Below are 26,866 nucleotides of genomic sequence, written 5' to 3'. Positions count from 1 at the left end.
ATCTACAATTATCTGCCATTTAGGAATTAAATCACTTTGTTTATGCAGCCCTAACTCCACTTCCTCTGGCTGACAGGCACAGTATCTCTACACACTTCCTGAAAAATTTATAATTTGTACACTTCCCTTAATACTGTTTATTTTATAATTTACCATTCCTGTTCTGTTAATAGCCTTCAACAATGTCCTGTGTGTGAATAAAGTTAAACTAATAGAGTAGGAAATAAGAACCACTGAAGTAAACAGACTGTGCTGTAAGATCTGCTTAAAAATGAAACATTTTTCATAAAAAAAGCGATGTGAGTGTCAGCCAGGGGAGGTGTACAAACTGCTGCATAACAAAAACAAAAGTGATTTAACTGCTCAATGCTCTACCATTTATAAGTGAGACTGCAGGGGCAAGATCTATACACCAAAACTGTTTCATTGAGCTAAAGGTGTTTTGGAGCCTAGAGTATCCCTTTAAGCTACATTACTATATTTGCACTACCAACATATGGTATTGTTTGTGTGAAATTCAGCCATTTGTAAATAGACTAAAAGTAACAAATTAAACCGGATTTGCCACACAGAAATATGGAAGAGGAGTGATACACCATTCTGGCTTGAATTACATTTATTTGAACAATAAGCAGCATGTTCCAACAATACAATGAGTGCAAACTAAAGACATATCTGAACGTGAGGGAGAAAAAAAAAAAAAAAATAAGTTAAAGGGGAAATGTCACTTCTCTGGAAATTATACCACTAAATATAGCATTGAGAATCACCTATAACTTATATTAAGATATTTAGCAAATTACATCACAATCCAGTTCGTTCCAGAAAGAGCCAGGGCAAACATTGCAAAGGCTGGTGAGAAATATAAACCTGGTTTCATTTCTTCTTTTCTCTATATGCTTTATACCGACTGCCAGGTGCAAAGGACAGAGTTTATAACACTGACTGACAGGAAGCTAAGATGAGGCGTGGAGTTTTTTTTCTACATATCTTTTACACACATTATATACGTATTTGTTTAATAGGGATATAAGTAAACATAATGTAAAAAATTCCAGGGAAGTAACAGTTCCTTTTAAATGTGCAAAAATATTGAATACAACTCAAATAACTAGATCTGATATAAGTGGATCCAATTAAAAAGTGCAGATTATGAAATCTGTATCCTAGAAACTATATTCCAGTGTTTTGAGTACAGCAAATGAGGCAATGCAGAGGGTGCAAAGTACTAATTGTGATAGAGTACTGAAATAATGTGCAATAATTGCAGCAGATGCATGTGAATCTAGCATTAATCAGCATCATCTCTTTTTAAACTAATGCCATTTTTATTAACTGTTAGCTTATTTTCCAGTTAGCTTGTGGAGGTCTTTGACATTCCTTAAATAACTGGCTTTCCTGCAAAGGCTGATAAGACTACAATCCATTTCTTTAATGCCATGGAGTGTGGAAATATGTTGGAGTCACTCTATCAGAGAAGTAGTAAGCTTGTAATATAACTGATAGAAAATCCAACTCTATTCCCAACATTGCATGATCCCTTGGGCACATCCTAAAGTGCAAAAGTTTCCTTTCCCACTTAAGGAAACTAAAGAAGGAGACACCTCTCAATGACTGCTTCCTTGCTAGCTGCTACTGCTGGCATATAGTCTCTTCCTGAACCCAGCCACGGTTGGAAATTGCATAATTAAGGATAGCTTCGGTAGCGCTGTAGTTCCTGAAGCCTTGGACACAAGCTTCAATCTCGGATACTGACAGCTGGCTCTGCAGAAAGAGGTGTAGTTGGCTGTCTGAAAGCAGGACCATGTTCTGTACAGCTCTGTAGATACAAGTGTAGATGTTAGAATATGAATAGCTACCGAAACATTTCTACACACGTATTGCAGCATTCATGAAATACCTTAATGTAGATTCTCGTGTCTACAGCCTGTCCTTGAAGGCTTTTCAGAGAAGAAGGCAGTGTTTATATTGTTGCCTAGTTATGACAGCCACTACAGGTGAATACTTATGGGGGGCCACAAGAGGCTCTCCCATAGTGCCGTTTGAAGGGGCACAATTGACATTCTATAGAGACTTCCCTAGACACACCATACTGTGGCAGAAGTCCTTTCGGCAGGTTACTCAGCTACTCCGGGAGCAAGCCATCCCCTACAAGTGAGGCCCACACAGACTACAGGCGGACAAGGCTGGCAAGACATACAAGCCATCATACGCCTATGAAATACTGGCCTTCCTTTAGTCACTTGGCCTACCAGCGCTGATGGCACAGGAGACAGCTCGTCCATGCAGATATTTCCACCTTTGTGCCCAGAGGAGAGGTTCTGAAAACGGCTGCCCTACCTACCTGATATAGCTGCAGCTGTGCAAGTCTCATATCTTTACCTATTGCAGTCAGCAGAAGTTCTAAATGTTCCCTATACTGTTTTTATAATCATACCCCACTGGCTCTGCAAGCCACCGATTAGTTTCCCACGTTAATTTACTCTCTCTCTCCCCCCCCCCCCCTCCTAATTTTGAGTGTGCATGGCAGTTTTGTAATTTATTAACAACCTTTTTCCACACACTCAGCAAGTGAACGAGGCCTTCCTACCCAATAATGGCACAAAGCTTGCCCACCTCAGATGTGCCCTTTGTCTATTCTAAACACAGCATTTTGCTACTAAGCCAATAGACACTTACTGCCATATGTATGCGCCCCCTAGACTGGACACGACAGGGCTGAATAGGCTTTCAAAAAATTTTAATTGTTACTTTGATCTATGTTATACTTGCGTTGTAAAGCCGAACACATGTGATAATGTTATCATCATGCTACACCCACAAAAATAAAGAATTTAAAAAGAAATAAAAAAAGTGGACAAAATTATATTTACACAATAAATTAAGTAGGTACAAACACTGGCTAATTTGGTATTCACAATATTTTGAAGGCTGTTTATCACAAGATTAAGAAAGGAAACAAATTTTGCAAAAAGTGCCACAATACTCTTGTTAAATGTCCGATCAAAGAAAATATCAATTGAACCAAAGAAATTAAGAATGCTCTGCAATCATCAATCCTAAAACCCATAATACTTGATGCATCTTTACTTGTTTATCACAAGATAGCCTTCTTGCACGTGATCACATGGTCGAATAATGGTAGCCGACAATTCACAACAGGGAATACTTATATGTAGAAAAATCAGGTAGAACTCAAAATGTACTTACTGTTCAAGAAACTGCTGCAGTCCCTGCCGCCTCTTCTCAATGAAATCATCGCTACTCCCAATATGGAATGGGGCTTTCCCAGGCAAAGCAGGAACAGGCCTATGAAAAAAAAAAAAAAAAAAGACATTCAAACTGGAATGAAAATAAAAATAATTTCCACCTAAGCAGCACAAGTAGGAATAGGATTAAACTCCAGTCCCAGTGCTGCCTACTGGATTACATGTAAAGACACGCAAAGTCAGTTTTGCTTCAAAATTTAGTACCATGAGAGCACAGATTTCTAAAAGCATTTATCTTGATTGGAACATCGCACCACAGGTAAAACCTGTAATAGTTAATGAACAATGCTAACCAATTGAAATAACTGGTTTCCTACATTTTCCTCCACAAAAGAATGCCACATAGAGCTGTAGTACTAGCCATTGTTAAATATACTTATTTTTTTTGTTTGTTTTAAAGATATATAAATATATACACACACACACACACACACACGAGAAACTTGCTAATAAAATGCATATCACAAATGAAAAATTCTCCTAATGATTTTAGTTAGCGTATCAGTAGCAGGTTCTGCTTACACCAAGTGAGTTGTGTTCTGAAACACTAGAGGGCAGAATCGGTAAAGCATATTGTGTTTAGCACCTTGTAATATCAGAAACGGTCCATCACACACACCGTGAATTAAGGGGTATCACAAAGAAACATTTAGGTATTGTGCTTTCTTGAGGCTGTTCAGCAGACACAATGAGAATATATTGGAAATCTGTGTCAATAAACCATTTAAAGAGAATAAAACTGGCATTTCAATTTACTATAGTACTGCATTACAGGACACAACAAATACATTTAAAAGGTACCAAAAACTAAAGGCATTTCCCCCCTCTATGATCGATTCACTTTAATGAACACAGGTTACAAGAAGCTGAGAAGAGAGGATGATATTGATAGTGCACAAAATGCTGATAGCAGAGGTTTAACTGTGGTTATTTTGAAACCATTATTAAATTCCTGAATTATTTTTTCCATATAGGTTTTACACGAGATCTCATTGATCCGCAGGGACATTTCTCAATTCTTTTCTATTTGCCTCCATGATGGAAAGAAGAGAATTTAATGAAAGTTGGGACCTTGAGATTCAGAGATTATAGCTCACTGATTAGAATTTATACAATCTGAATTAAAAGGAGAATTTAAAGGATGTTTGACTTAAATTTAAAAAAAGGAGGGAGCTAATCAAAAAAACTAAAATACCACACAAGCAATAAAATCTATACATTTATAACCTGGAGTGTTCTTTTAATATCTTGGTTTTCCAAAGAAATAAAATGCATTGTACCATAATGACCAGTTTTATATCCACTGACGTATTGAACTTCTCTCTGGGTGTCTAATAAAGCTATAAAGGATCATGCACATTCTCATAGTGACATGTAAATAGTCTCTATGGATATGTGGGGCCCCAGAACAAAACCGCATACTCAGATTTCTATATTTTCTTGTCATTACTTACACTAAGCCAGCATATTTCTGTAGTTGCTTTCTCAACCAAACAAACTCCCGATAACGCCTCCTCACACAAGATGTCTTGGCAGTGAAAGCCTTGCTGTTTGTCTAAAACCATAAAGATTTGTTATAGAGCATTATAAATTTACAAGTATCATCCCAAATTCACAGTCACCATCAGTCTAAGTATCGCAAAGGGTGAACTTACATGGAGAAAGATCTTATAATCCACATAGGAGTTCCATGATCCTTCATTCTGAATCCTTGGGTCCTGTACACGGATAGTGATAAATTCCTGTAAACACAATAGGACGGTTATTGAATGAATGACCAGTGACTCTTAATAGTCAGTTGGTTTACGTACAGAATGTAAAGACAAAAAGGGAATTTGGGGTACTGTGAAGTAGTGGTGAGCTTAAAGGGACACTATAGTCAACTGAACAACTTCAGCTTAATGAGGTTGTTCAAGTGAGAACTATAGCTCCCTACAGCCTCTCTCATGTAAACACTGTATATTCTGAGAAAATACAGTGTTTACATTGAAAGCTAGGAACACCTCCAGTTGCAGTCACTCAGAGTGAACCAGAGGGACTTCGGAGTTGATGGAGGCATAATAGGTCTCCATCCACTCAGATCTGCTGTCAGCAGAGCACAGGGCAGCACTGTGCACAGCATCCTGTGATTCGGTATCTCCTCCCTCTGCATGCAGGCACTGAACTTTCCTCAGAGATTCATTGATTCAATTCATCTCTATGAGGAGATGCTGATTGGCCAGGGCTGTGTTTAAATCATGCTGGCTCTGCCCCTGATCTGCCTCTTTGTCAGTCTCAGCCAATCCTATGGGGAAGCACTGTGATTGGATCAGGCTACCACATGTCAGCAGACTGCTTGTTTTTCTGAGTCTAACAGCATGCAGATTTACAACTTCAAGCTTGAATACAGTAAGATTTTTACTATATTTATGGAGGCATGAGGGGCCCAGGGGGCTAGATGGTGGTGTTAACACTATAGGGTCAGGAATACATGTTTGTGTTCCTGACCCTATAGTGATCCTTTAACCCCTTAAAACCGGAGGGCGTACTATTACACCCTAATCTAAGCGGCTCTAAACGCCGCAGGGCGTAATAGTACGCCCTCCGGTTTTGTTTTTACTGTCCAGTCTTTTTTAGTAGCCACTTAGTCACAATCACTGGCCAAAATTGGCGTTTTTTTGCATTTTTCACACACAAATACTAACGCTAACTTTGGCCAGTGTTTGTGACCAAATGGCTACTAAAAAAGACTGGACATACCCCATTTGCAATACCTTGGGTTGTCTACTATTGCAAATGGTACCCATTATGGGTGTAAATTTAATTCCTGGGCTACTATACAGTCTCAAAGGCAACGTAACCAATCTGGCGAATTTCAATTTCAAATGTAACATGCTATATTTGACCCTGTAACTTCCCAAAACACCATAAAAGCTGTACATAGGGGGTACTGTTTTACACGTGAGACTTTGCTGAATAAAAATGTGTATTTTATTGCAGTAAAAGCAAACTGTATGGGGGCGGGGCCTGACAGCCAAGATGGCCGGACGCGCATTCTGAATCCTCCTGCACCGGCAGACACGAATCCGCCAATCCTGCCCAAAGCACAGGGGCTGGCAACTTCAGGTGTTTGGGGCAAGACGCAGCACCTTGCAGGGATTACAGCGATACCAGTTTGGCTCCGATCCGACCTGGAAAAGCCTGAACCGGCCACGCGGCCTAAAATGGAGCGGTGCCTGCAGCATGGGGGAGGCGGCCGATCACCCGGCAAGGGACCCGCTCCCACCCGAGATACACACGCAGCCCTGCTATCCCCCCCCATGGACCGGCGGGGGTTATCCCGGTCCCCGCTGGGGACGGTCACCCCCAACCAAGCGACAAACTCAGCAGACAGGCAACACCGCATGGGCCCACCCAAGATGGCGGCTCAGACACGGCCCGCGAAAGGGAGAACCCGTATCAAACCGCCTGTACATACTCTGGAGTTCTTTGACCGGCTTGGTGCGAGCCTCTGGTCTGAACTCCACATTAAAGGCCAGGCCTTCAAAATGATATTGCAACACGCAGCGGCGTGGATACGCCCTACAACCCGCCACCGCTTAAACAGACACCCGCCAGCGGCTCCCAGGAAGGCTACCCGACGATGGCTACGCCAGGCACCCAAACGGCAGGGACAAGCAATGCATCACCCGGGGGAGACCACCCTTCATGCCAGAACCACCTCTCACCCAGGGACATCAGCGACCTGCAAAGCGGCGCCATACCGCATGGCCGAACTCCCAGACCTCTGCACCCGAGAGAACAAGACGACTGAGCCGACATCTCACACAAGCTACTCACAAGCTCTAAAAGCCGGCGTCCGACCAGGCTTCCAGCTTCCCTTCCACGGCACAGATGCACACAAGAGAGCAGCAACCATGATCGACGACGCCAAGGCCTCATGGGACTTATCGGTATGTGATCTGCCAGAGCCGACCACAGGTGTAGGTTGACACCCACTGACTCTCGCTGCCGCACGGCGGCCTGGACTGCTGACATGCTACCACATATACGCAGCCCTTGCGGACTATGTCCCTCGAACTCTTTATTTTTTATTTTCCATGCCTTGACCTTCTTGTGACAAGCGAATGTCAGAAATTTTGATTTAGTTTTTACAGCGTTTAATGTAACGCTAATCACACACCTTACTGTTAAACCTATAACGTTCCACTTACGTATACAGCTATTTGCACGTAAGGAATAACCGTATAACAGCAACTTATCTGTGGTTAGCCAGCAACGTAGGCCGCATACATAACTAACTGTACATAGCTTCTGGCCCAACCGATAGATAATAGGCGATTACTAGCGGAAGGTTTAACATATGCTGGAGACTATTCTACCCTATCAAGCCTGTGTAGTTACTAGTGTCTTACACACAAACGCAATGGTTTAGCATGTATATAACGCGCAGATACCTAAGTATAGTCCCACTTAACTATGCTAGGGTACAAACACCTGACAAACCTAGGAGAGACGCCTATATGCCTCCACTAAATATGACTAATGCACAGCGTAACCACACTAGCCTGCTTTCTTACATAGCATTGAATACATGCATTACATAAATCGATACTTGACTACCACACGCACTAACCAAACCTGCGTACAAAGCAACTTACCTTAAAGTCAACGTTCTCTCGTTAACAAGTTTATGTTTTATTATGACAATACCTTAGAAGCGTGAATCCATACTGTTAATAACCTAACAAACAAATGTGCTTGATCTAACATGTACCTCTGTGTATAACTGTTTAAATGCGCTGGAGGATTGCCTTTGGGGTACCTCACATGCGAATGTTATAAGCTTACGCACAACAAAAATAAAGAATTCAAAAAAAAAAAAAAGCAAACTGTATTATGGCATTGACAGTTAAAATGTCATGTAGAACTAAAAAAAAATAACATTTCTTATTTTCTCCCATTATTTTCATATTAAATTATGTTTCATAGCTAAATATTTGATATTAAATGAAAGCCCCGTTTCCCCTGAATAAAAGGATATATAATAAGGGGGGGTGCATTTAATATGAAAGAGGTGAATTACGGTTGGACAGACATATAGCGCAAATGCCAGGTTTTGTTTACAACTTGTACATTTGGCTCAGTCCTTAACCCCTTAACGCCGTTACGGCGTGCTATGCCGTCACGGGTTAAGTGGGCTTTAAAGCCGTTATGACGGCATAGCACGCCGTAACGGCTTGCAGCCCCAGGAGGTAAGATGTACTTACCTCCGCCGCGATCCGCTTCGGGAGGACTGCCTCACAGCCCAGGCAGCTCTCCCACGGCAAATCAGGCCCCCGGGGGCCATGTGATCGCTCTCAAAGAGCGATCACATGGCCCCATATAGCTGGCTGTGGATCTGCCAGCAGGGGGACTGTTTGAAATATCAGACAGTCCCCCTGCTGGTGGGAAGTATAAAAAATAAATAAAATACAAGTGTAAAAATAAATTAAATATATTTTTACATATATATATATATTATGTATATATATATATAATATATATACATATTATATATATGTAACGTCATACAAAGTGTATTTTAATATTAATATAAGTATATATATTAATATTAAAATACACTTAGAATGACGTTACATATATATAATATGTATATATATATTATATATATAATAGATGTACATATATATATTATATATAAATACGTATAATTAAAATAATAAATAAATAAAATAATAAAATAAATAAATAAAATATTGAAACAAAATTTAATATAAATTATATATGCATATGTAATTTCATTCTAACTGTATTTTGTTATTAATATATATATATCGGTAACAAAATACACTTAGAATGACATTCTATATATATAGATATATATATATAAAATGCAAATAACCGCAAATATATATATATAGATAAATACATATAATTACATAAAAGATTACATTAGTATACACGTAGAATTTCAATACCTATAAATGCATATATATTAAAATTCTACATGTATATTTAAATAATCTTTTAACGTAATTATGTGATTTGATTAATTAAAATTTGATTGACATGCCTGGCAACACAGGGAGAAAGTGCAGCGAATTTAATTCGCAGGCACTATATTTGACCCTGTAACTCTCCAAGACACCATAAAACCTGTTCATAGGGGGTACTGTTTTACTCGGGAGACTTCACTGAACTCAAATATTCGTGTTTCAAACTGGTAAATTGTATTACAACGATGATATTTTAAGTAAAAGTGACGTTTTTTGCATTTTTTACAAGCGAACGGCACTTTTATGGTCTATATTATTGTTGTAATATGTTTTACTGTTTTAAAACACTAATATTTGTGTTTAGTGAAGTCTCCAGAGAATAACAGTACCCCCCATGTACAGGTTTTATGGTGTTTTGGAAAGTTAGAGAGTCACATATAAGGCTTGCATTTCATTTTTTTGACATTGAAATTTGCCAGATTGGTTATGTTGCCTTTGAGAGCGTATGGTAGCCCAGGAAAGAGAATTACCCCCATGATGGCATACCATTTGCAAAAGTAGACAACCCGAGGTATTGCAAGTGGGGTATGTCCAGTCTTTCTTAGTAGCCACTTAGTCACAAACACTGGCCAAATATTCGTTTTTTGCTTTTTTCACACAAAAACAAATATGAACGCTAACTTTGGCCAGTGTTTGTGACTAAGTGGCTACTAAAAAAGACTAAACATACCCCACTTTCAATACCTTGGCTTGTCTACTTTTTCAAATGCTATGCCATTATGGGGGTAATTCTCATTCCTGGGCTACCACACCGTCTCAAAGGTAACATTACCAATCTGGCAAATTTCAATTTGAAAATGTAATGTTCTATATTTGACCCTGTAACTTTCCAAAACAACATAAAACCTGTTAATGGGGGGTACTGTTGTACTCGTGAGACATCGCTGATTACAAATATGTGCTTTTTTTTTGCAGTAAAACCTAACAGTATTATGACATTCACAGTTAAAATGTCAGACGGAAATGCAAATTTAAAAAAAAAATCTTATTTTCTCACATTTTTTTACTTTTATTCATAATAAATGATGTTCTATATATGAATAGTTAATGATAGATTAAAGCCCTGTTTCTCCTGAACAAAATGATATATAATAAGTGTGGGTGCATATAATTTGAAAGAGGGGAACTACGGGTGAACAGACATATAGCGCAAATTCCAGTTTTTGTTTACGTTTTGTTTTGATCAGAACGTGCACTATTGACTCCGTCCTGAAGGGGTTAAAGGGTTAAAGGGACTCTCCAGTGCCAGGAAAACCAACAGTTTTCCTGGCACTGCAGGTCCCCTCTCCCTCCCACCCCAAGTTGCGGAAAGGGGTTAAAACCCCTTCAGTGACTTACCTGTATCCAGCACCGATGTCCCTCGGCGCTGGGACAGGGCCTGCCCACGCTCCTCCCCCGCCGATGTCATCCAGCGGGGGAGACCTAATGCGCATGCGCGGCAATTAGATCTCCCCAATGCTTACCTAGGGGGATTTCAGCAACGCTGGAGGTCCTCACATAGCAAGAGGACGTCCAGCGACATTATAGCACACTTTTCATGTGCTATAAACACGAAAGTGCCCTGTAGTGGCTGTCTAGCAGACAGCCACTAGAGGAGGAGTTCCCTGCAAGGTAATTATTGCAGTTTATGAAAACTGCAATAATTACACTTGCAGGGTTAAGGGTAGTGGGAGTTGGCACCCAGACCACTCCAATGGGCAGAAGTGGTCTGGGTGCCTGGAGTGTCCCTTTAACTCAATATGGCCATACGGTGGAACTGAATCCCTATATTGGTTTGTTGAGATTGCTGATTTTAAGTAGCCTTATAAAATAAAAAAAATAAAAATGTATTTGCATGTGTGCACTGTTCCTTTATCTGTACCATACATACAGAATATGTGAAACCAATACTCTCAGAGGTGCAAACAGGTCTGAACTGAAATATGTACCTGTTCAGTTAAAGGTGAGGTCATTTCTGTTGACATGTCCTTAATCCCAGCACTGTTAAAGCTTCTTTGAAGTTCCAGAACAACTAACATATGAAGAGGGGGGGAAAAAAAAAAGACATGCATTCATGCAACCACATGTGTAGGGTAAATCAGGGATAAGCAGGTCTCTGGTTAGTAAAGAATTCCCAGAGTACCCAAACAACCTCAAAATAGATTCACCTAACAGTCCTGAATAATAAATGAACAATATGTCTAGAATCAAATAGAAGTTTTGTTAATGCTGACACTATCCATAACCATACACTAAACCTACAACAGCATTAACCATTAACTTACCCAAACACTAACCCTACCGCTAATGCTAACCCCACTATTACTAACCCTAATAAAAGCTCTAATAAAATCAGCAGATTGGTTTCTAGCTAAAACATTACTGGTTTGTTGCCGCTATCAACTGGCTCTTTTTTTTCCCCCTTCAGTGTTACAGGAACATTTTCCTGCATTACTGAATCAAGCATGCTCTACCAATCAGTCAGTTACACTGGGATCGAGGCTGGGCAGCTGGTAAAAGCCCAACACCTATCACAATCTGCTTGGGCTTGTTGAGACCCTGGGGTTCAGATTCTTCTGCAGCCATAGAATCAATGCCCTCATTTTCAATGGATTTAAATAGATGACAAAATCTTAAATTAGAGGGGCAAAGGTTTAAAAATAGGAAAAACAGAGTGTATACCGCGCCAAGAGGTATTTATATAAAAAAGTATACATACATATATTTGATGGATATTTCCAACAGTGGATGGTAACCTCAAAATATAAATAAAAAATAATAGTGCAGTACAGTAAATCAGTACAAAAAGATATCACATAAAGCTATACACAGTCCACTCACATTTGGATGAGCTATAACAGAGCTCGGCTGTGATGCGCTTGGACGGTACAATCCCCGTCTTGGGATATGTGGTGATGGTGGCTCCAGGGGTTTTCAAAGGTGCAGTAGTATATAGATAATAAAAGGGAAATATAGCAGCAAATGGTGACGTAAGTACTGTTGATATAATAAAAAATAAATAGTAATGTACTTACAATTGCTAGAGCATAAAACCTGCTCTAGTGTAAACAGCCTAGGTGGTATAATCCCTACCAAGGATATGCAGGATCCAGGGAGTAGATAAAAGTAATTGAAATATAAAAAAGTAATCTATAAAAAGTACTTTAATATATATAACAAACAAGTATAATAACAAGTATAAAATGTTATACTTGTTAGTTATATATATTAAAGTACTTTTTTATATTTCAATTACTTTTATCTACTCCCTGGATCCTGCATATCCTTGGTAGGGATTATACCACCTAGGCTGTTTACACTAGAGCAGGTTTTATGCTCTAGCAATTGTAAGTACATTACTATTTATTTTTTATGATATCAACAGTACTTACTTCACCATTTGCTGCTATATTTCCCTTTTATTATCTATATACTACTGCACCTTTGAAAACCCCTGGAGCCACCATCACCACATATCCCAAGACGGGGATTGTACCGTCCAAGCGCATCACAGCCGAGCTCTGTTATAGCTCATCCAAATGTGAGTGGACGGTGTATATCTTTTTGTACTGATTTACTGTACTGCACTATTATTTTTTATTTATATTTTGAGGTTACCATCCACTGTTGGAAATATCCATCAAATATATGTATGTATACTTTTTTATATAAATACCTCTAGGCGCGGTATACACTGTTTTTCCTATTTCTATCCACATACAAGGTTTTGGGAATCCTTGTTTTGTACACTGCTGCCTGTTCACTATCTGCTATAGCGAGCGCCTATTATCCCCTTGTTCTTTGAAAGGTTTAAAAATATCCAGAAGTGGGGCGGGGCCTGAGCGTGCCGAGCTGGAGCTCCTCACCAGACTCTGCTAAAATGGCATTTCTTTCCCATAAAACGCACAAAAGCAAGATTTCCAGTGACTATCCCGATACCAAGCCCAGCGGTGAACCGGTGATGCGGCCCGTAAGAGGACACCAGACAGCCAGCAATACCTATGAGGGCAAACGGCCCGGTGGATACCGACTGGGAGAGGCGGCCGACCTCCCAGCCTGGGGCTCCCCGGGGACCTACTGCTACCAAGGGGTACCCCGCAACCCCCCCCCCCCCCCCCGCCCCTGGACTGGTGGGGTTGATCCCAGTCCACCCCAGAGAGCCCTTTCCAACACGGCAGAAACCCTGGGAAGGCAAACCAGAGAGCTTTGGAGCCAATCTAAGATGGAGGTGACCACGCAGGCCCTAAACAGCCGCGAAGCACAACACGACCCAAGGTCCAATCTGGACCGAATTTTTGCAGACTTTTGGCTCAAGCTCGAGCACAAAATGCAGCAAGGGGCCCAAAAAACGTCCGGGAACCACTTACCTCGACAACCATCACAAGCCTCACAGCAAAAGCCTGCAACAGCAGCAAACAAACTCGCAAGATGGCGGAAGAGGACCCGACAAGCACCTGGCACACACAATACAGCAAAGCGGTGGGGATCGCAGAAATTAAGCGGGAGAATCCCACAAGTACCCGCCACACCAGAGATAACCCTGTACCGACCGCACGACCCAGCTATCCGACCCCAACGGCAACCGTTTGAGAGCGGCACCAAAACGAGGCAGAAAGCATGGAGGAGTCTGCAGCAAGAAAAGCAGATCCCGGGTGGTGCTGTGTCTGCGGTCGGGAAAGACATACACTCTGAGACAGAGCAGAGTAGCAGCTGTCCCTCACTGCAGCCGGGCAGATCGAGGTGCACGGGAACCACTGAGACCCCGTCAACAGGCGTCGGATGAACACGTCCCAGCGCAAAACAACCATCCCCTGCAGCATGGACTCTAATATCACAGTATCACATCATTACTGCAGGGTGAGGTTAGCTGTTGCCTTGCTACAGCTGCTACTATCAGGTGCCTCAAAACCTGTTGTGTCCGGGACTTTACCTTTGGCATAGTGCCGGTCTACTAAGTGACATTCCGGCTAAGTACTCACTCCCTCCATCTTTTATTTTTCACGCCTGCTGCCCACTTGCCTTGTCCCTGGTGTCTTACCTCTGATAGGCTGTGTTAACCCTGGTTTCCCCTTTTCCTTTTTGCTATGACACCAGCAGCCCTGATGGCCGACATACTAATTTTCGGCCCTCGATTAATAATGCCTTCCCCTTCCACTCCAAAAGGGGCCTCCTGGGGGGTAATGTTGATAGGCCAGCAATGTGTTCTCTGTTTAACTGTTAAAAAATTTGCAGTAATCATCTTAGTTTAACTCCTTCTCGGTTTCAGCTTATGTATCATCATCTAGCTACTAAACTTCTCATACTTTGTTAAGACATAGTACTATCCATTTAAATGTCAATGTCAGAGCCAGTTACAGCTAAAACATCAAGAAACTAGACAAACTAGCCTAGAATGACACTCAACTGTTTAAACCTTGTACATCACAATTATGCCATATCCTGTATTATCTATGTTCCTATCTTGTTTAAAAACTAAAAAAAGTGCAGTATCTCTTGACTACCTGTACCAAATGTATAACACGATATGTAGTATCGAACAAGTCAATGTATACAACTGTATTTAACCCTGCACTCAAAAATAAAGAATTAAAAAAAAAATATCCAGAAGTATTACTTTACTGAGAGGGTAGTGGATGCATGGAATAGGCTTCTAGCTGAAGTGGTAGAGGTTAACACAGTGAGGGAGTTTAAGCCTGCATGGGATAGGCATAAAGCTATCCTAGCTAGAAGATAAGGCCAGGGACTAATAAAAGTATTTGGAAAATTGGGCAGACTAGATGGGCCGAATGCTTCTTCTGTCACATTCTATGTTTCTATGTATGCAGAACGTACTTTGAGCGTTGCATACAGCTTGGTCAGTCAGTCTGGGGCCACTAAAATCCATTAATACCTGTGTCTCCCTTGTGTGAGCAGGGATTTAACCATGCTCACACACCGCATTGCAGAAAGACATTTAAATGCATATTTAGCTGGATGCATTGCATCTGTCAGTATATGGCTACTAAAAAGGTCCACAGCTGACAGAAGGGAGACCCAGTTAATTATTGATACCAAAGTTTCCTGGTGTCAGCAGGGATTTAACCCTGCTCCTATTGCATTACAACCTATGGGAATTTAAAGAACTGTATATTGTGCTCACTTTGAGCACTACATACAGCTCATCTGTCAATCTGGGGTCACAGTTGACAGTAGGAAAACTGTGGTATGGATTGGTACCTGGGACTCCTTGGGGAGAGCAGGAATTTAACTCCGTTAACACCACAATTGCAGGACCTTACATGCCATACTAACAGCATTAAAGCCCACTCTGTGGAGGTTGACATGGAATATCTCAACGTCAGGAAGAGGTTAAACACAACAATTGGCTTACACCTTCCAAATGCGAATCCAATCAGTGGCATCCAGGCTGGACGAATCCGACACCGATAATCCAAAAACTGTTAATATGCATTAGCTAGGCCACCAAGATGGGGGCTGTCTCTCAGCGCCAGGAAGACCCTTGGTGTACTGTATATCAAAAGTTTTTTTAAGTTTTAAAACTTAACTTGGGTATGATGCCAATGGATTTGAGGCATCATCAACACTAGAGTAAATTGTAGTTGTTGTGTTGCTTATATATCCCCTTTAAATGAACGTAGAGAGCGCACATATGAGCAGACCCAGTTCTAAGAAACAAGCAACAATGTTATCCCCAAAAAGGCACATATGTTGCAAAATCTGCATGATATACATATAGAATAAATAAAAAGGACACTATAGTCACCAGATCAACTACAGCTTATTGTATTTGTTCTGGTGAGTAGAATCATTCCCTTCAGGCTTTTTGCAGTAAACACTGTTTTTTCACAGAAAATACAGTGTTTACATTACAGCCTAGTGATAACTCCACTGGCCACTCCTTAGATGGCTGCCAGAGGTGCTTCCTGTGGCAGTGCTGCACAGTCATTCAGTATATCCACCCTCTACATGGAGACACTGAACTTTCCTCATAGAGAGGCATTTATTCAATGCCTCTCTATGAGGAGATGCTGATTGGCAAGGGCTGTGTTTGACTTGTGATGAGCATTGTGATGATGTCAGACAAGCAGGCAGATCAGGGGCAGAGGCAGCAGCTGCAGGCTTGAATAATAGTAAGATTTTACTATATTTAAGGAGGGAATGAGGGCTAGATGGTGGTTTTAACACTATAGGGTCAGGAATACAACCTGCGGCGCGCCAGATGTTGGACTCCTATGATCCATTGGCTACCAGCCATGATTCCCTAGCTACCGGTTTCATTAAATGAATCATGGGTGTTGGCTATTTTATTCAAAGAATTATAGCAGTTGTAGTTCAAATAAATCTGGGGGGCCGCAGGTTGTGCAGGCCTGAGTTAGATGAAAATAAATCTCAAAAGGATGAGGAGTTTTTATCTCCTGCTTTGTTAGTTTAGCTTTAATCAATCACATACAGGAGGTTCCTGCAAGGTCTAGCAATCAATTAACATAGAATGAGATACATTCTTAATTAAACAGACTGTTCAATAAAGGACATTTAAACATTAGATCTGCCTTTACAGTAAATGCGTTAGGGAGACCATGAAGGTCACATGACGGGGAGGAGTGACTACGGCTGCATAAACAGCGTGATTTAACGCCTAAACGGCAGATAATTAAGCAGCGACATTGCAGCGGCATGATCTGTACACCAAAATGGATTGATTAAGCCAAGGTGGGTTTTTTTTTTTTTTAATGCTTGTAGTATGCCTTCAGATTTGAAATTTACGTTGAATTCCTAATATTTCTTAAATGTGATTTACCTGTATAAAGGGTGTTACAGAGAACTGAACTAAACCTTTACACAAATTGAAAATGGATAGATTTGTTTTTAATTCTGAAAGTACAACTTATTGATGAAATGTTATGGTCTTACTTTACACTAAAGTTGTATGTATCATGACAGGTATATTCTAAATAAGTAATAAGCGGTAGGCCTTGCCAAAGGAATCACACAGACAAATGCTAGTTTCAGTAAGAACACAGATTTCTGGACTGTTGGAAAATTTCTCACAGAATCTTTATCTAGTGAGTGCATTGAAACGTCAGCTGAAATTTGACAAAATGTAGCAGTGGGAGAATCCACATATTTGCCTTTTCCCATTTCTTCAGGAAAGCTTATGGCCTCCCAAAGCAACCTCAACCTCAGCTACCTGTCTCTTGCTCTCTCCTAAGGGCAGCACTCTAGCTCTGCTTCACCCCCACCTTGTTTGATCGCGATCTCTAATCCTATTGTGTCTTATACCCCACCTCCTCTAGACTGTACGCTCGTTTCAGCAGGGTCCTCTTCATCCTATTGTTCCTGTACGTGTTTGCAATTATCCAATTTATTATTAAAACTCCCCCTATTATAATACTGTAAAGCACTTTGGAATATGTTAGCGCTATATAAATGCAAATAATAATAATATCGGACAGGTGTTGGGAACAGGTATTGTCTTACATGATGTCACAGAGCCTGTGGCATTTTGTGCATTCGATAAGAAGTATTCAGAGTTCTTGAAAGATGTACCATAGACTCCACTTGTACACTTGCTCAAGCACCAGAGTGACAAGTGACGTGGCCCTGGCCAACCTTGCCCTATCACCATTCAAACTGAGGTGTCACCTTTGGGTGCCTTTCTAGAAAAGGCAGAAACTTTACAAATGAAAGTGTCGCTTTTGGTTGTGAGACCTCCTGTTAATACTTTTTAATTTCTGGGGATAGGTAGAGAATTGCTAGGAGAAGTTAGCACTCAGGACAATATAACCATGTCCTCTACTAAGGTGAGAGGAACAGGTATTATTCCAATGTTCTGTGTCCCACTAGAAAAACATTTTATTCAGTATTACCCCGGGCCCACTATAATTACCATTATCCTACACAACCACGCACGGGGATTGAGCAGAATGTGGAGCTCTTTGTAACATATGGACTTCAAGTGGATAGAGTTTCAGAATAGTTTGTCTTATTACAGTCTGTTTTACCAGTTCTCCATCCATCAGACTTTTACATACAGTTAGATACATTTTGATAAGCACAGTTATACTCTACTGCTGGTGTTTCTTTTTACAATTTTTTTTTTTTTTTTTAATTCTTTATTTTGGCGTGCATGAAAAATCCAAATAATCAAGCAATGCCACAACAGCTATTGCCAGCGTATTGGTCAACATTTAGGTACAGTTGTTTAGCTTATCATAACATTTCAAATTTTATATTTTAGTGTAGGATTAACAAGAGTGATTTCAATCTGTCAGCTACGAGATATGGCAAACGAGCTATTCCATTAGAATACACATACTGACACTTTTGGAGGTATTACGGGGTCGCAAACTTATCTGAAACATAACTTGTCTGTGCGCTTCATAAAATAAATTGTGCAGATTTAGCTAAACAATTTGCTAAATCTGCACAATTTCTAAAATAATCTGTATTTTTTAGTTAGATTTTTGTTGGATTAAGCAGGGGGTTTGGTGAAAATAGGCAAGCTATTATGTGAATCAGTGCTAATGCAGAAGTGTTATTTAGATTGTCAGTATGCTCAATCTGACTTAAAAAAAAGAGAAAACAAGCTTAATTGATGCATTTCTAGGCAAATTAGCATTAAAAAGGAGATAAAAAAATGTTTAAAAAAAAAAAAAACCAACAAGAGAAGGCAAGTTAGGCCAACATGTTTGGTCAAGTAACAAGGTCTGGATGGGTATGGGTCACATGTTAGACCATGGCAGGGCTAAAAGAATAGAACTACTCGCTCGGCACCCGAAAGTGCATGTCACGGGCATCGAGCACTATGAATTGCACACATGTTTTTTACGTCCATGCTCTCCCCACTTACATACATCAATGACCACCATTAGAGTGACCTAGTCTTACCTCTTTGCCCTGATTGTTCTGAAACATCCTACTAGAGCAGTCTGTACAAGGGTCACATCTGCAGAGAAACAAAGAGTACATTACTGAAACCTTCAATTGCATATGTATTGTTTGTTCTGAAGAACTCCCTTGTACCCTAAATACATGTCCTGACAAATTTAGAAATAAAACTAAAATCACTCCACATGATTAGGACTTTACATCTATTAGATGATCTCCTGATTAAAGGAACACTATAGTCTCCAGAACAACTAGAGCTTAATGTAGTTTAATGCAGGCTTTTTAATGTAAACACTGCCAGGGACCGACATGGTTATTTTAAACCTATAGTGTCAGGAATACATGTTTGTATTTTAGACACTATAATGTTCCTTTAAACAAACAAAAAAAGAAAAATGTTCCGGCATACCACTGTGTTGCCTTTTTAGGGTGCAGAGTTTAAAAAAAAAAAAAAAAAAAATATAGATAAAATAAGAAAGTGTAGCAAGGTGATAATTCAAAAATATTTAATGAGGCTAGGTTGGTGTACAGGTCCCTAAATTTCCATTCACAAAGCTGTGAAAGCTAGTGATAGCCTGAGAGCAGTGGCTGACACTCTCAGCCTATCAGAAGCCACAATTCAAGGTTTCCCCATTGAAGCCTCAGACATTCGCCAAAATCCAGGGGGGAAACTGTAGGCATGATCTTCATCATTCTGAGGTTAAACCGTTAATAAAACAGCTTGAACACATGAGCTAAGACAGCACCAAGAACCTCCTGGCTCCATAACAACTTAATTAAAACAAAAGTTGTTCTGGTACCTGGAATAGGGTTCCCCAACTGAATTATTTGTATTTCCATCCCTTGTGTCTCTCCCTAGCTCCCTCACCACCCCCCTTGTGTCTCTATATCCCTCTATTTACCATTTTTGCATCTCTCTTTCACCTCATCCACTTGCATGTCTCTCAAACATCCTCTTAGTGCTTGTATTTTTCTCCAGCCCCTCAACCCCTTCTGTCTCTCTCCAGCACCCTAAAACCCTTGTGTATTACTCTCTAGCCCCTTTCAATCCATTACGTGTCTCTCTCCAGACAGGTTACGTAAAATCTACTGGGGATTTAGTCGACTAAAACAATTCAGATGACTAAAATATGACTAAAACTAAATTGAAATTTACTGCCAAAATTCACAGCTCTGTACTGGATAAAATTAATGACAATGCAGGAAGGTGGTCATGTACCAAATGTATGCAGGGCCAGTGCAAACATAAGGCAAAAAGACAGACAAAGGGGCTGTTAGAAAAGGGACAAACTCTGTAGAAAGTCCAAATCTGATCCTCAAACCAGTTTCTGTTGCACCTGCTTTAATCCCTCTCTCCCTGACACAGGGGTATATTCACACTAACTATAATGCCATCCCCTCTGAAACTGGAATTTAACCCCACATACTATTAGCCTCAACCTAACTGATGTGGGTATAGACTTTCATAGTCTTACACCACCCTTTCTGATATAGGTATAATCTTGTGTATTATTACCACCTTCGTTATTAGCATCCTTTTTTTTTTTTCTTATTGGTTGTTCTTTGCTGCTGTTTATTAAAGGATCACTACAGTGCTATGTTTTCCTGACACTATAGTGCCCTGAGGGTGCCCCCACCCTCAGCATCCCCCTCCTGTGGCGCTGAAGGGGTTAAAACCCCTTCAGCCACTTACCTTATTCCAGTGCCAGGCTCCCTCGGCGCTGGTGACCTCTCCTCCCCTGCCGACGTCAATGCTTTCCTATGGACGCTCTGCACGATGGAGGCATAATATGCCTCCAGCGTTGCAGATGCGCCTCTAGTGGCTGTCCGGAAGACAGCCACTAGAGGCTGGTTTAACCCTGCAATGTTCTCTGAAACTGCTATGTTTGCATCTGCAGGGTTAAAACCTGAGGGACCTGGCACCCAGACCACTTCATTGAGCTGAAGTGGTCTGGGTGACTATAGTGTGCCTTTAAGTAAAGGAAGAGATATGCACAATATGAGCCTTTGTGTCTTGAGATATAATCCGGATTTACTACTAATCCCACCCTCTCTGATACAGGGGTATAATCTCGTGTGATATTACCCCCACCCTCTCTGATACAGGGGTATAATCTCGTGTGAAATTACCCCCACCCTCTCTGATACAGGGGTATAATCTCGTGTGAAATTACCCCCACCCTCTCTGATACAGGGGTATAATCTCGTGTGAAATTACCCCCACCCTCTCTGATACAGGGGTATAATCTCGTGTGAAATTACCCCCACCCTCTCTGATACAGGGGTATAATCTCGTGTGAAATTACCCCCACCCTCTCTGATACAGGGGTATAATCTCGTGTGAAATTACCCCCACCCTCTCTGATACAGGGGTATAATCTCGTGTGAAATTACCCCCACCCTCTCTGATACAGGGGTATAATCTCGTGTGAAATTACCCCCACCCTCTCTGATACAGGGGTATAATCTCGTGTGAAATTACCCCCACCCTCTCTGATACAGGGGTATAATCTCGTGTGAAATTACCCCCACCCTCTCTGATACAGGGGTATAATCTCGTGTGAAATTACCCCCACCCTCTCTGATACAGGGGTATAATCTCGTGTGAAATTACCCCCACCCTCTCTGATACAGGGGTATAATCTCGTGTGAAATTACCCCCACCCTCTCTGATACAGGGGTATAATCTCGTGTGAAATTACCCCCACCCTCTCTGATACAGGGGTATAATCTATGATACAATTACAAATAACACTAGCTCTACCTGCTCCTACCCCCACCTCCCTACACAGCAGTATCCCTCCCCTCTGTATAACGCCCTCTTACCCCCTCTCTCACACGGATGTAGTCTTACAGAGGGGGACTGCCGCCCGCACAGCTCACATCCATCACTTCCGGGTTACCAGACGAAAACTCCAGGGAAACCGAGACTGAGCAATGGATGACAGGTACCTGGCGGGTGTGCAATGGAGCCCTCACCACCTCTACTCACAGCCCCCTCCCGGGATTACCGGCCTGGTTCCCGTGTACCGGCCTGGCCCCTGCTCTCTGGCTCACCTGAGGCGCCATTGCCCCCTTTCTCCTTCCCTGCGCCTCGTCCGCCTTTGTGTTGGACGCGCGTGCCTAGAGCTAAAACAACTACAACTCCCGTGATGCTCCGCGGGGCGGACCGTGCGCAGGCGCTCTGGCTAGATTCGGTGGCGGCAGAGCAATTCCTTTTGTTTGGTGGGCGCCAGATCCTTGAGAACCGAACCGGACTCAGCGAGTCCTGAACTTGTATTCTCGCTGCAGCCACCGCATCGGGAATTAGGCCCTGCACGATCCATCGCAGGTTTACCTAGCGGAGAGCGGCTATAACACCGGACCGTGCAGGACCCCCCCAAACCCGAGCCAGGGACCCCCCCAAACCCGAGCCAGGGACCCCCCCAAACCCGAGCCAGGGACCCCCCCAAACCCGAGCCAGGGAACACCAACCCGAGCCAGGGACCGACTCTTGTGGGAGGTGAGGGGCTGGCAGGAGGAATACATCCTTAATACCTATAAACGGTGCACATGCATCCTAAATATCCATATACTGTTCACATGCACCCTAAATATCCATATACTGTTCACATGCACCCTAAATATCCATATACTGTTCAGATGCATCCTAAATATCCATATACTGTTCACATGCACCCTAAATATCCATATACTGTTCAGATGCATCCTAAATATCCATATACTGTTCACGTGCATCCTAAATATCCATATACTGTTCACTTGCACCCTCAATATCCATATACTGTTCACGTGCATCCTAAATATCCATATACTGTTCACTTGCACCCTCAATATCCATATACTGTTCACGTGCATCCTAAATATCCATATACTGTTCACGTGCATCCTAAATATCCATATACTGTTCACGTGCATCCTAAATATCCATATACTGTTCACGTGCACCCTAAATATCCATATACTGTTCACGTGCATCCTAAATATCCATATACTGTTCACGTGCACCCTAAATATCTATATACTGTTCACGTGCACCCTAAATACCCATATACTGTTCACCTGCATTCTAAATATCCATATAACTGTTCACATGCATTCTAATTATTCACATAACTGTTCACATGCATTCTAATTATTCACATAACTGTTCACTTGCACCCTCAATATCCATATACTGTTCACGTGCACCCTCAGTATCCATATACTGTTCACATGCATTCTAAATATCCAAATACTGTTCATTCATTCTAAATATTCATATACTGTTTATTCATTCTAAATATCCATATAACTGTTCACGTGTATTCTAAATATCCATATACTGTTCACATGCACTCTAAATATCCATAGAGCTGTAAACATGCATCCTAAATATCCATATTACTGTGCACATGCATCCCAAATACAGTGTACTATTCATATGCACATTAACTATCCATATGTCATCTGAACAAATCGACTCTATATATTCACGTGTGCTGGGTGTATGCCCACTAAATGGCAGTATATTATATAAGATGGATTTTCATTACATAGCATTTAGAAATCATTGACTGAAAAGTACATTGTGGCGTTAATTCCCAGTTATTTTGTCTGCAGAAATGTTTCACAATACTTCCATAAGTCCCTGTAAAACTGTTACCAAAACTTTGTCTGACCTGCTTGTTAATTATGCAACACTGGAGGATGCTGTAACTCCTGCCATGGAGCCAGTTGTTTAACTATTTGCAAACTTCAAGTCCATTCCAAGTGAAGGTGGTTTGTGGTCATTAAGTGATAATTTTGTCCTGTTTTCAATCCTTTACGACCTGTCTTCCATGTGCGCACAGGTTACTCACTCAGGCAGATAAACTGGCGACCTCAATGGGAAAGAAGCAAAACAAAAAAAAAATGGAAGAAGTAGTGGACGAGGAAGAGGAGGAGTATGTGGTGGAGAAAGTTTTAGACAGACGGATGGTAAAAGGGAAAGTTGAATATCTACTTAAATGGAAAGGCTTCTCTGAGTAAGTTCTGCTTTCACTAATGTTTAGAGATTCAATTACATGTATGTCCCCTACCTATGTAATGGTTTGAAGAAATACGCCTTGGAAACATCGTTATGTTTTAGCACCAATTACTCCTGCACATGCACAAAGGCTTTTGTCATGTACTGCTCATAACTGCATTTCGAGACATCTGAATTGGCTTTGTACCTGTCCCCTTTGTAAACACGTAAACCTGGGAAAAGGTCAATTGCTACTCTTTGTCCTCTTTCAGGCTTTGGTCATCACTCAATGTGATTTACTCAGCTGTATATTCTTTGTGTTATGTAATTTAACACACAATTCGAAGCTGGAATTTTTCTATACTCTATATAATTGTAGATTCATTGTTTATTGAATTTTCCCTGAACATAGATTCGCGGGATTCCATTCGCAAATAAGCTTATCTGTGTTCAGGGAAGTTTCCCCGAACATATTTGCAAGATTCCATTCACTAGTTAGCTTATCTTTGTTGGAGGAAGATTTCATTCGCGTAGGATGCAGGATTCCATGTCCTAGTAATCTGGTCTATGTGCGAGGGAATTCCCCCAAACGTAGACCTGCTCTCTAGCCCACGTTTTTCCCCAAAATAAGCCCTAGTGCGTTTTTTGGGAGAAAAATTAATATAAGACACAGTCTTATTTTCAGGGAAAGACCGTATGATGCCCTCAGTGAGTGTTGGGTATCATAGTTCCATCATTAATCAATCTTCAGATCCATATTAAATGCAGTGCTCTGTTAGAGCGGCTTTATATTTATGTAATTATTAGTTTCACAAAAGTTTTAAAATAGTTTAAACGTATAACTTTTAATTCTTCACTTATTTCTACATTATTTTTTACATTTATGCCAGTAGTTCCTCCTGGCGTGAATTAATTATATAATCAGGAACACAAGGAATGTGCTAACTTGAAAACCACACTTACTTTATTTTAGAGCTTTCAAGAGCAGTCTTCCAAATTCTTTATATTTGTGTTGCCTAAGAATTACCCATTACACATTGTGGTTCTAGTTCACATCTCTGGCCTCTTCCCAGTACAGAAGAAACACTTTTTCGATTCAGAAGCAGCTTCACAAACTTTTTGAATGAAGTGTCTTTTTGGGGGGGAGATTGGATGTGAATACCTCTGGTGTTTGCAGCGAGGACAACACGTGGGAGCCGGAGGAGAACCTGGACTGCCCTGACCTGATTGCCGAGTTCCTGCAGTCACAGAAAACCGCTCATGAGTCTGAGAAAGATGGTGGAAAACGCAAAGGTGATTCAGACACAGAGGTTGGGGAGGAGAGCAAGCCAAAGAAAAAGAAAGAGGAGGTGAGCAATGAAAGAACAGCTTAAATAGTGAATGTATGGTACGTTCCAAAATTCTCTCAGGTTGCAGTGATGAAAGGTATTTTCAGAATGATTCACACTGACTGAAGTACTTTTGATGATGTTTGATTACCAGCTTTGGAAATGTACAGTAATTGCTGTTATTTTATTATAGTAACCTAGATTACTCTTCCAATACTGGTGCCTTTCTCATTACAGGCTGAGAAACCTCGTGGCTTCGCTCGGGGTTTGGAGCCAGAGAGGATAATTGGAGCTACTGACTCTAGTGGGGAGTTGATGTTCTTGATGAAGTGGTGAGTTGTTAACTATAGTTTTGTTTCAAACAACAGTGAACACTGTTTAAATATGTACATCTAGTCTGATATATAATTATTTTCCAGCAAGATCACCTAAGACCATAATCGTTTTTTTTCTCTCTCGTTATGTTAACTGCAGGAAAAACTCGGATGAAGCAGATCTTGTCCCAGCCAAGGAAGCCAATGTGAAGTGCCCCCAGGTAGTGATCTCTTTCTACGAGGAGCGACTGACGTGGCATTCCTATCCCTCCGAAGATGAGGACAAGAAAGAAGAAAAAAACTGAGTGCCCAGCATATGCTATGAACACCAGCCTCACGTGGTTTGGTGAGATTTTACACACCTCTAACTCCCATGACAGGAAGTGGGAGAGTACCTGCAGGATTCAGTCTGTCCTGGAGCCTTGGTCTGTATTTTCCATAGATTGGGTTTTAGGGAAGTGTCAACCGGTGCATAGCTCAGGAGACACTGCACCCTACAAGCTTCTCCTCCTCCTTCCCGATAGTGTTACAAACTGCATTTTTACTGAGTAGCATGTAATGTTTGGCTATTAGTGATGTCTGTCAAGACGTTGGTCACGGGGTAGGGAGGGGGAATGGGATAAAATGGTTTTATTTTATATTTTAATCTTTTTAAAGAAGAGAGAGAAAAAAAATACTACCAACTGACAAGGATCCTTCAGCCTATTTACTGCCAGCAGTTCAGTTTCTGGGTCTTTGCTGTATGGACCATCCAGAAGAAGGGAAAAAAAAAAAGTGGATTTGGGTGGAAACATCTCCCTCTCCTTGGTCCTCTGAGACAGAACGTGGAACAAGTTCTGTTCATGTTTTATAACTATTCCAAATCATGAACCATTTAGTTTTCTTTAGCTCTCTGGTCCTGGTTACATATTCCGGAATCACCTACAGAATCATTGTATCAATTGTCTTTTTAATTTTAATTTTTTTTTAGCATGTGTTTAGGGTTCCGTGAAACATTAACTGTAAAGTAAATCGTAGATAGCATTTTGTCAGTCTGTTGTCCTAATAAAACTTTTAGATTTAT

General features: G+C 41.1%; 2 protein-coding genes across 6 annotated transcripts; one reads left to right on the top strand and one right to left on the bottom strand.

The window, feature by feature from the left end:
• Nucleotides 1-598: 598 nt before the first annotated feature.
• SNX11 (sorting nexin 11) lies at nt 599-22,308 on the bottom strand. 4 transcript variants are annotated; one of them, XM_063458863.1, is made up of 7 exons: nt 22,232-22,308; nt 19,175-19,232; nt 11,236-11,318; nt 4,925-5,011; nt 4,724-4,824; nt 3,211-3,309; nt 599-1,819 (listed from the first exon to the last, which is right to left on the bottom strand). In XM_063458863.1, the coding sequence occupies exons 3-7, from the start codon at nt 11,269-11,271 to the stop codon at nt 1,633-1,635; spliced, it is 510 nt and encodes a 169-aa protein (XP_063314933.1). In that variant the 5' UTR covers nt 11,272-11,318; nt 19,175-19,232; nt 22,232-22,308; the 3' UTR covers nt 599-1,632. The 4 variants fall into 4 exon arrangements, with proteins under 4 accessions (XP_063314933.1, XP_063314934.1, XP_063314935.1 ...); XM_063458864.1 differs by lacking the exon at nt 22,232-22,308 and adding an exon at nt 22,001-22,138; XM_063458865.1 differs by lacking the exon at nt 22,232-22,308 and adding an exon at nt 21,939-21,959.
• CBX1 (chromobox 1) lies at nt 22,019-26,866 on the top strand. Of its 2 annotated transcripts, none has more exons than XM_063458861.1 (5): nt 22,019-22,122; nt 24,007-24,180; nt 25,339-25,510; nt 25,727-25,821; nt 25,964-26,866. In XM_063458861.1, exons 1-5 carry the CDS (start codon nt 22,112-22,114, stop codon nt 26,106-26,108), a joined length of 597 nt encoding a protein of 198 aa, XP_063314931.1. In that variant the 5' UTR covers nt 22,019-22,111; the 3' UTR covers nt 26,109-26,866. The 2 variants fall into 2 exon arrangements, with proteins under 2 accessions (XP_063314931.1, XP_063314932.1); XM_063458862.1 differs by lacking the exon at nt 22,019-22,122 and adding an exon at nt 22,597-22,676.

This window comes from Pelobates fuscus, chromosome 6 (assembly GCF_036172605.1).
Source record: "Pelobates fuscus isolate aPelFus1 chromosome 6, aPelFus1.pri, whole genome shotgun sequence".
NCBI classification, from domain to species: Eukaryota; Metazoa; Chordata; class Amphibia; order Anura; family Pelobatidae; genus Pelobates; species Pelobates fuscus.
This window is presented reverse-complemented; position numbering and strand designations above follow the sequence as displayed.

What these genes read in the sequence shown, in the direction of transcription:
- SNX11 (XM_063458863.1), bottom strand. Translation starts at nt 11,271, where the DNA reads ATGTCAACAGAAATGACCTCACCTTTAACTGAACAG. An exon ending in ATTATAAGATCTTTCTCCAT is followed by an intron (nt 4,825 to 4,924) that starts GTAAGTTCACCC and finishes TTATGGTTTTAG; the next exon opens with ACAAACAGCAAGGCTTTCAC. An exon ending in CTGCAGCAGTTTCTTGAACA is followed by an intron (nt 1,820 to 3,210) that starts GTAAGTACATTT and finishes TTGTATCTACAG; the next exon opens with AGCTGTACAGAACATGGTCC.
- CBX1 (XM_063458861.1), top strand. An exon ending in AAATGGAAAGGCTTCTCTGA is followed by an intron (nt 24,181 to 25,338) that starts GTAAGTTCTGCT and finishes TGGTGTTTGCAG; the next exon opens with CGAGGACAACACGTGGGAGC. An exon ending in TTGATGTTCTTGATGAAGTG is followed by an intron (nt 25,822 to 25,963) that starts GTGAGTTGTTAA and finishes TGTTAACTGCAG; the next exon opens with GAAAAACTCGGATGAAGCAG.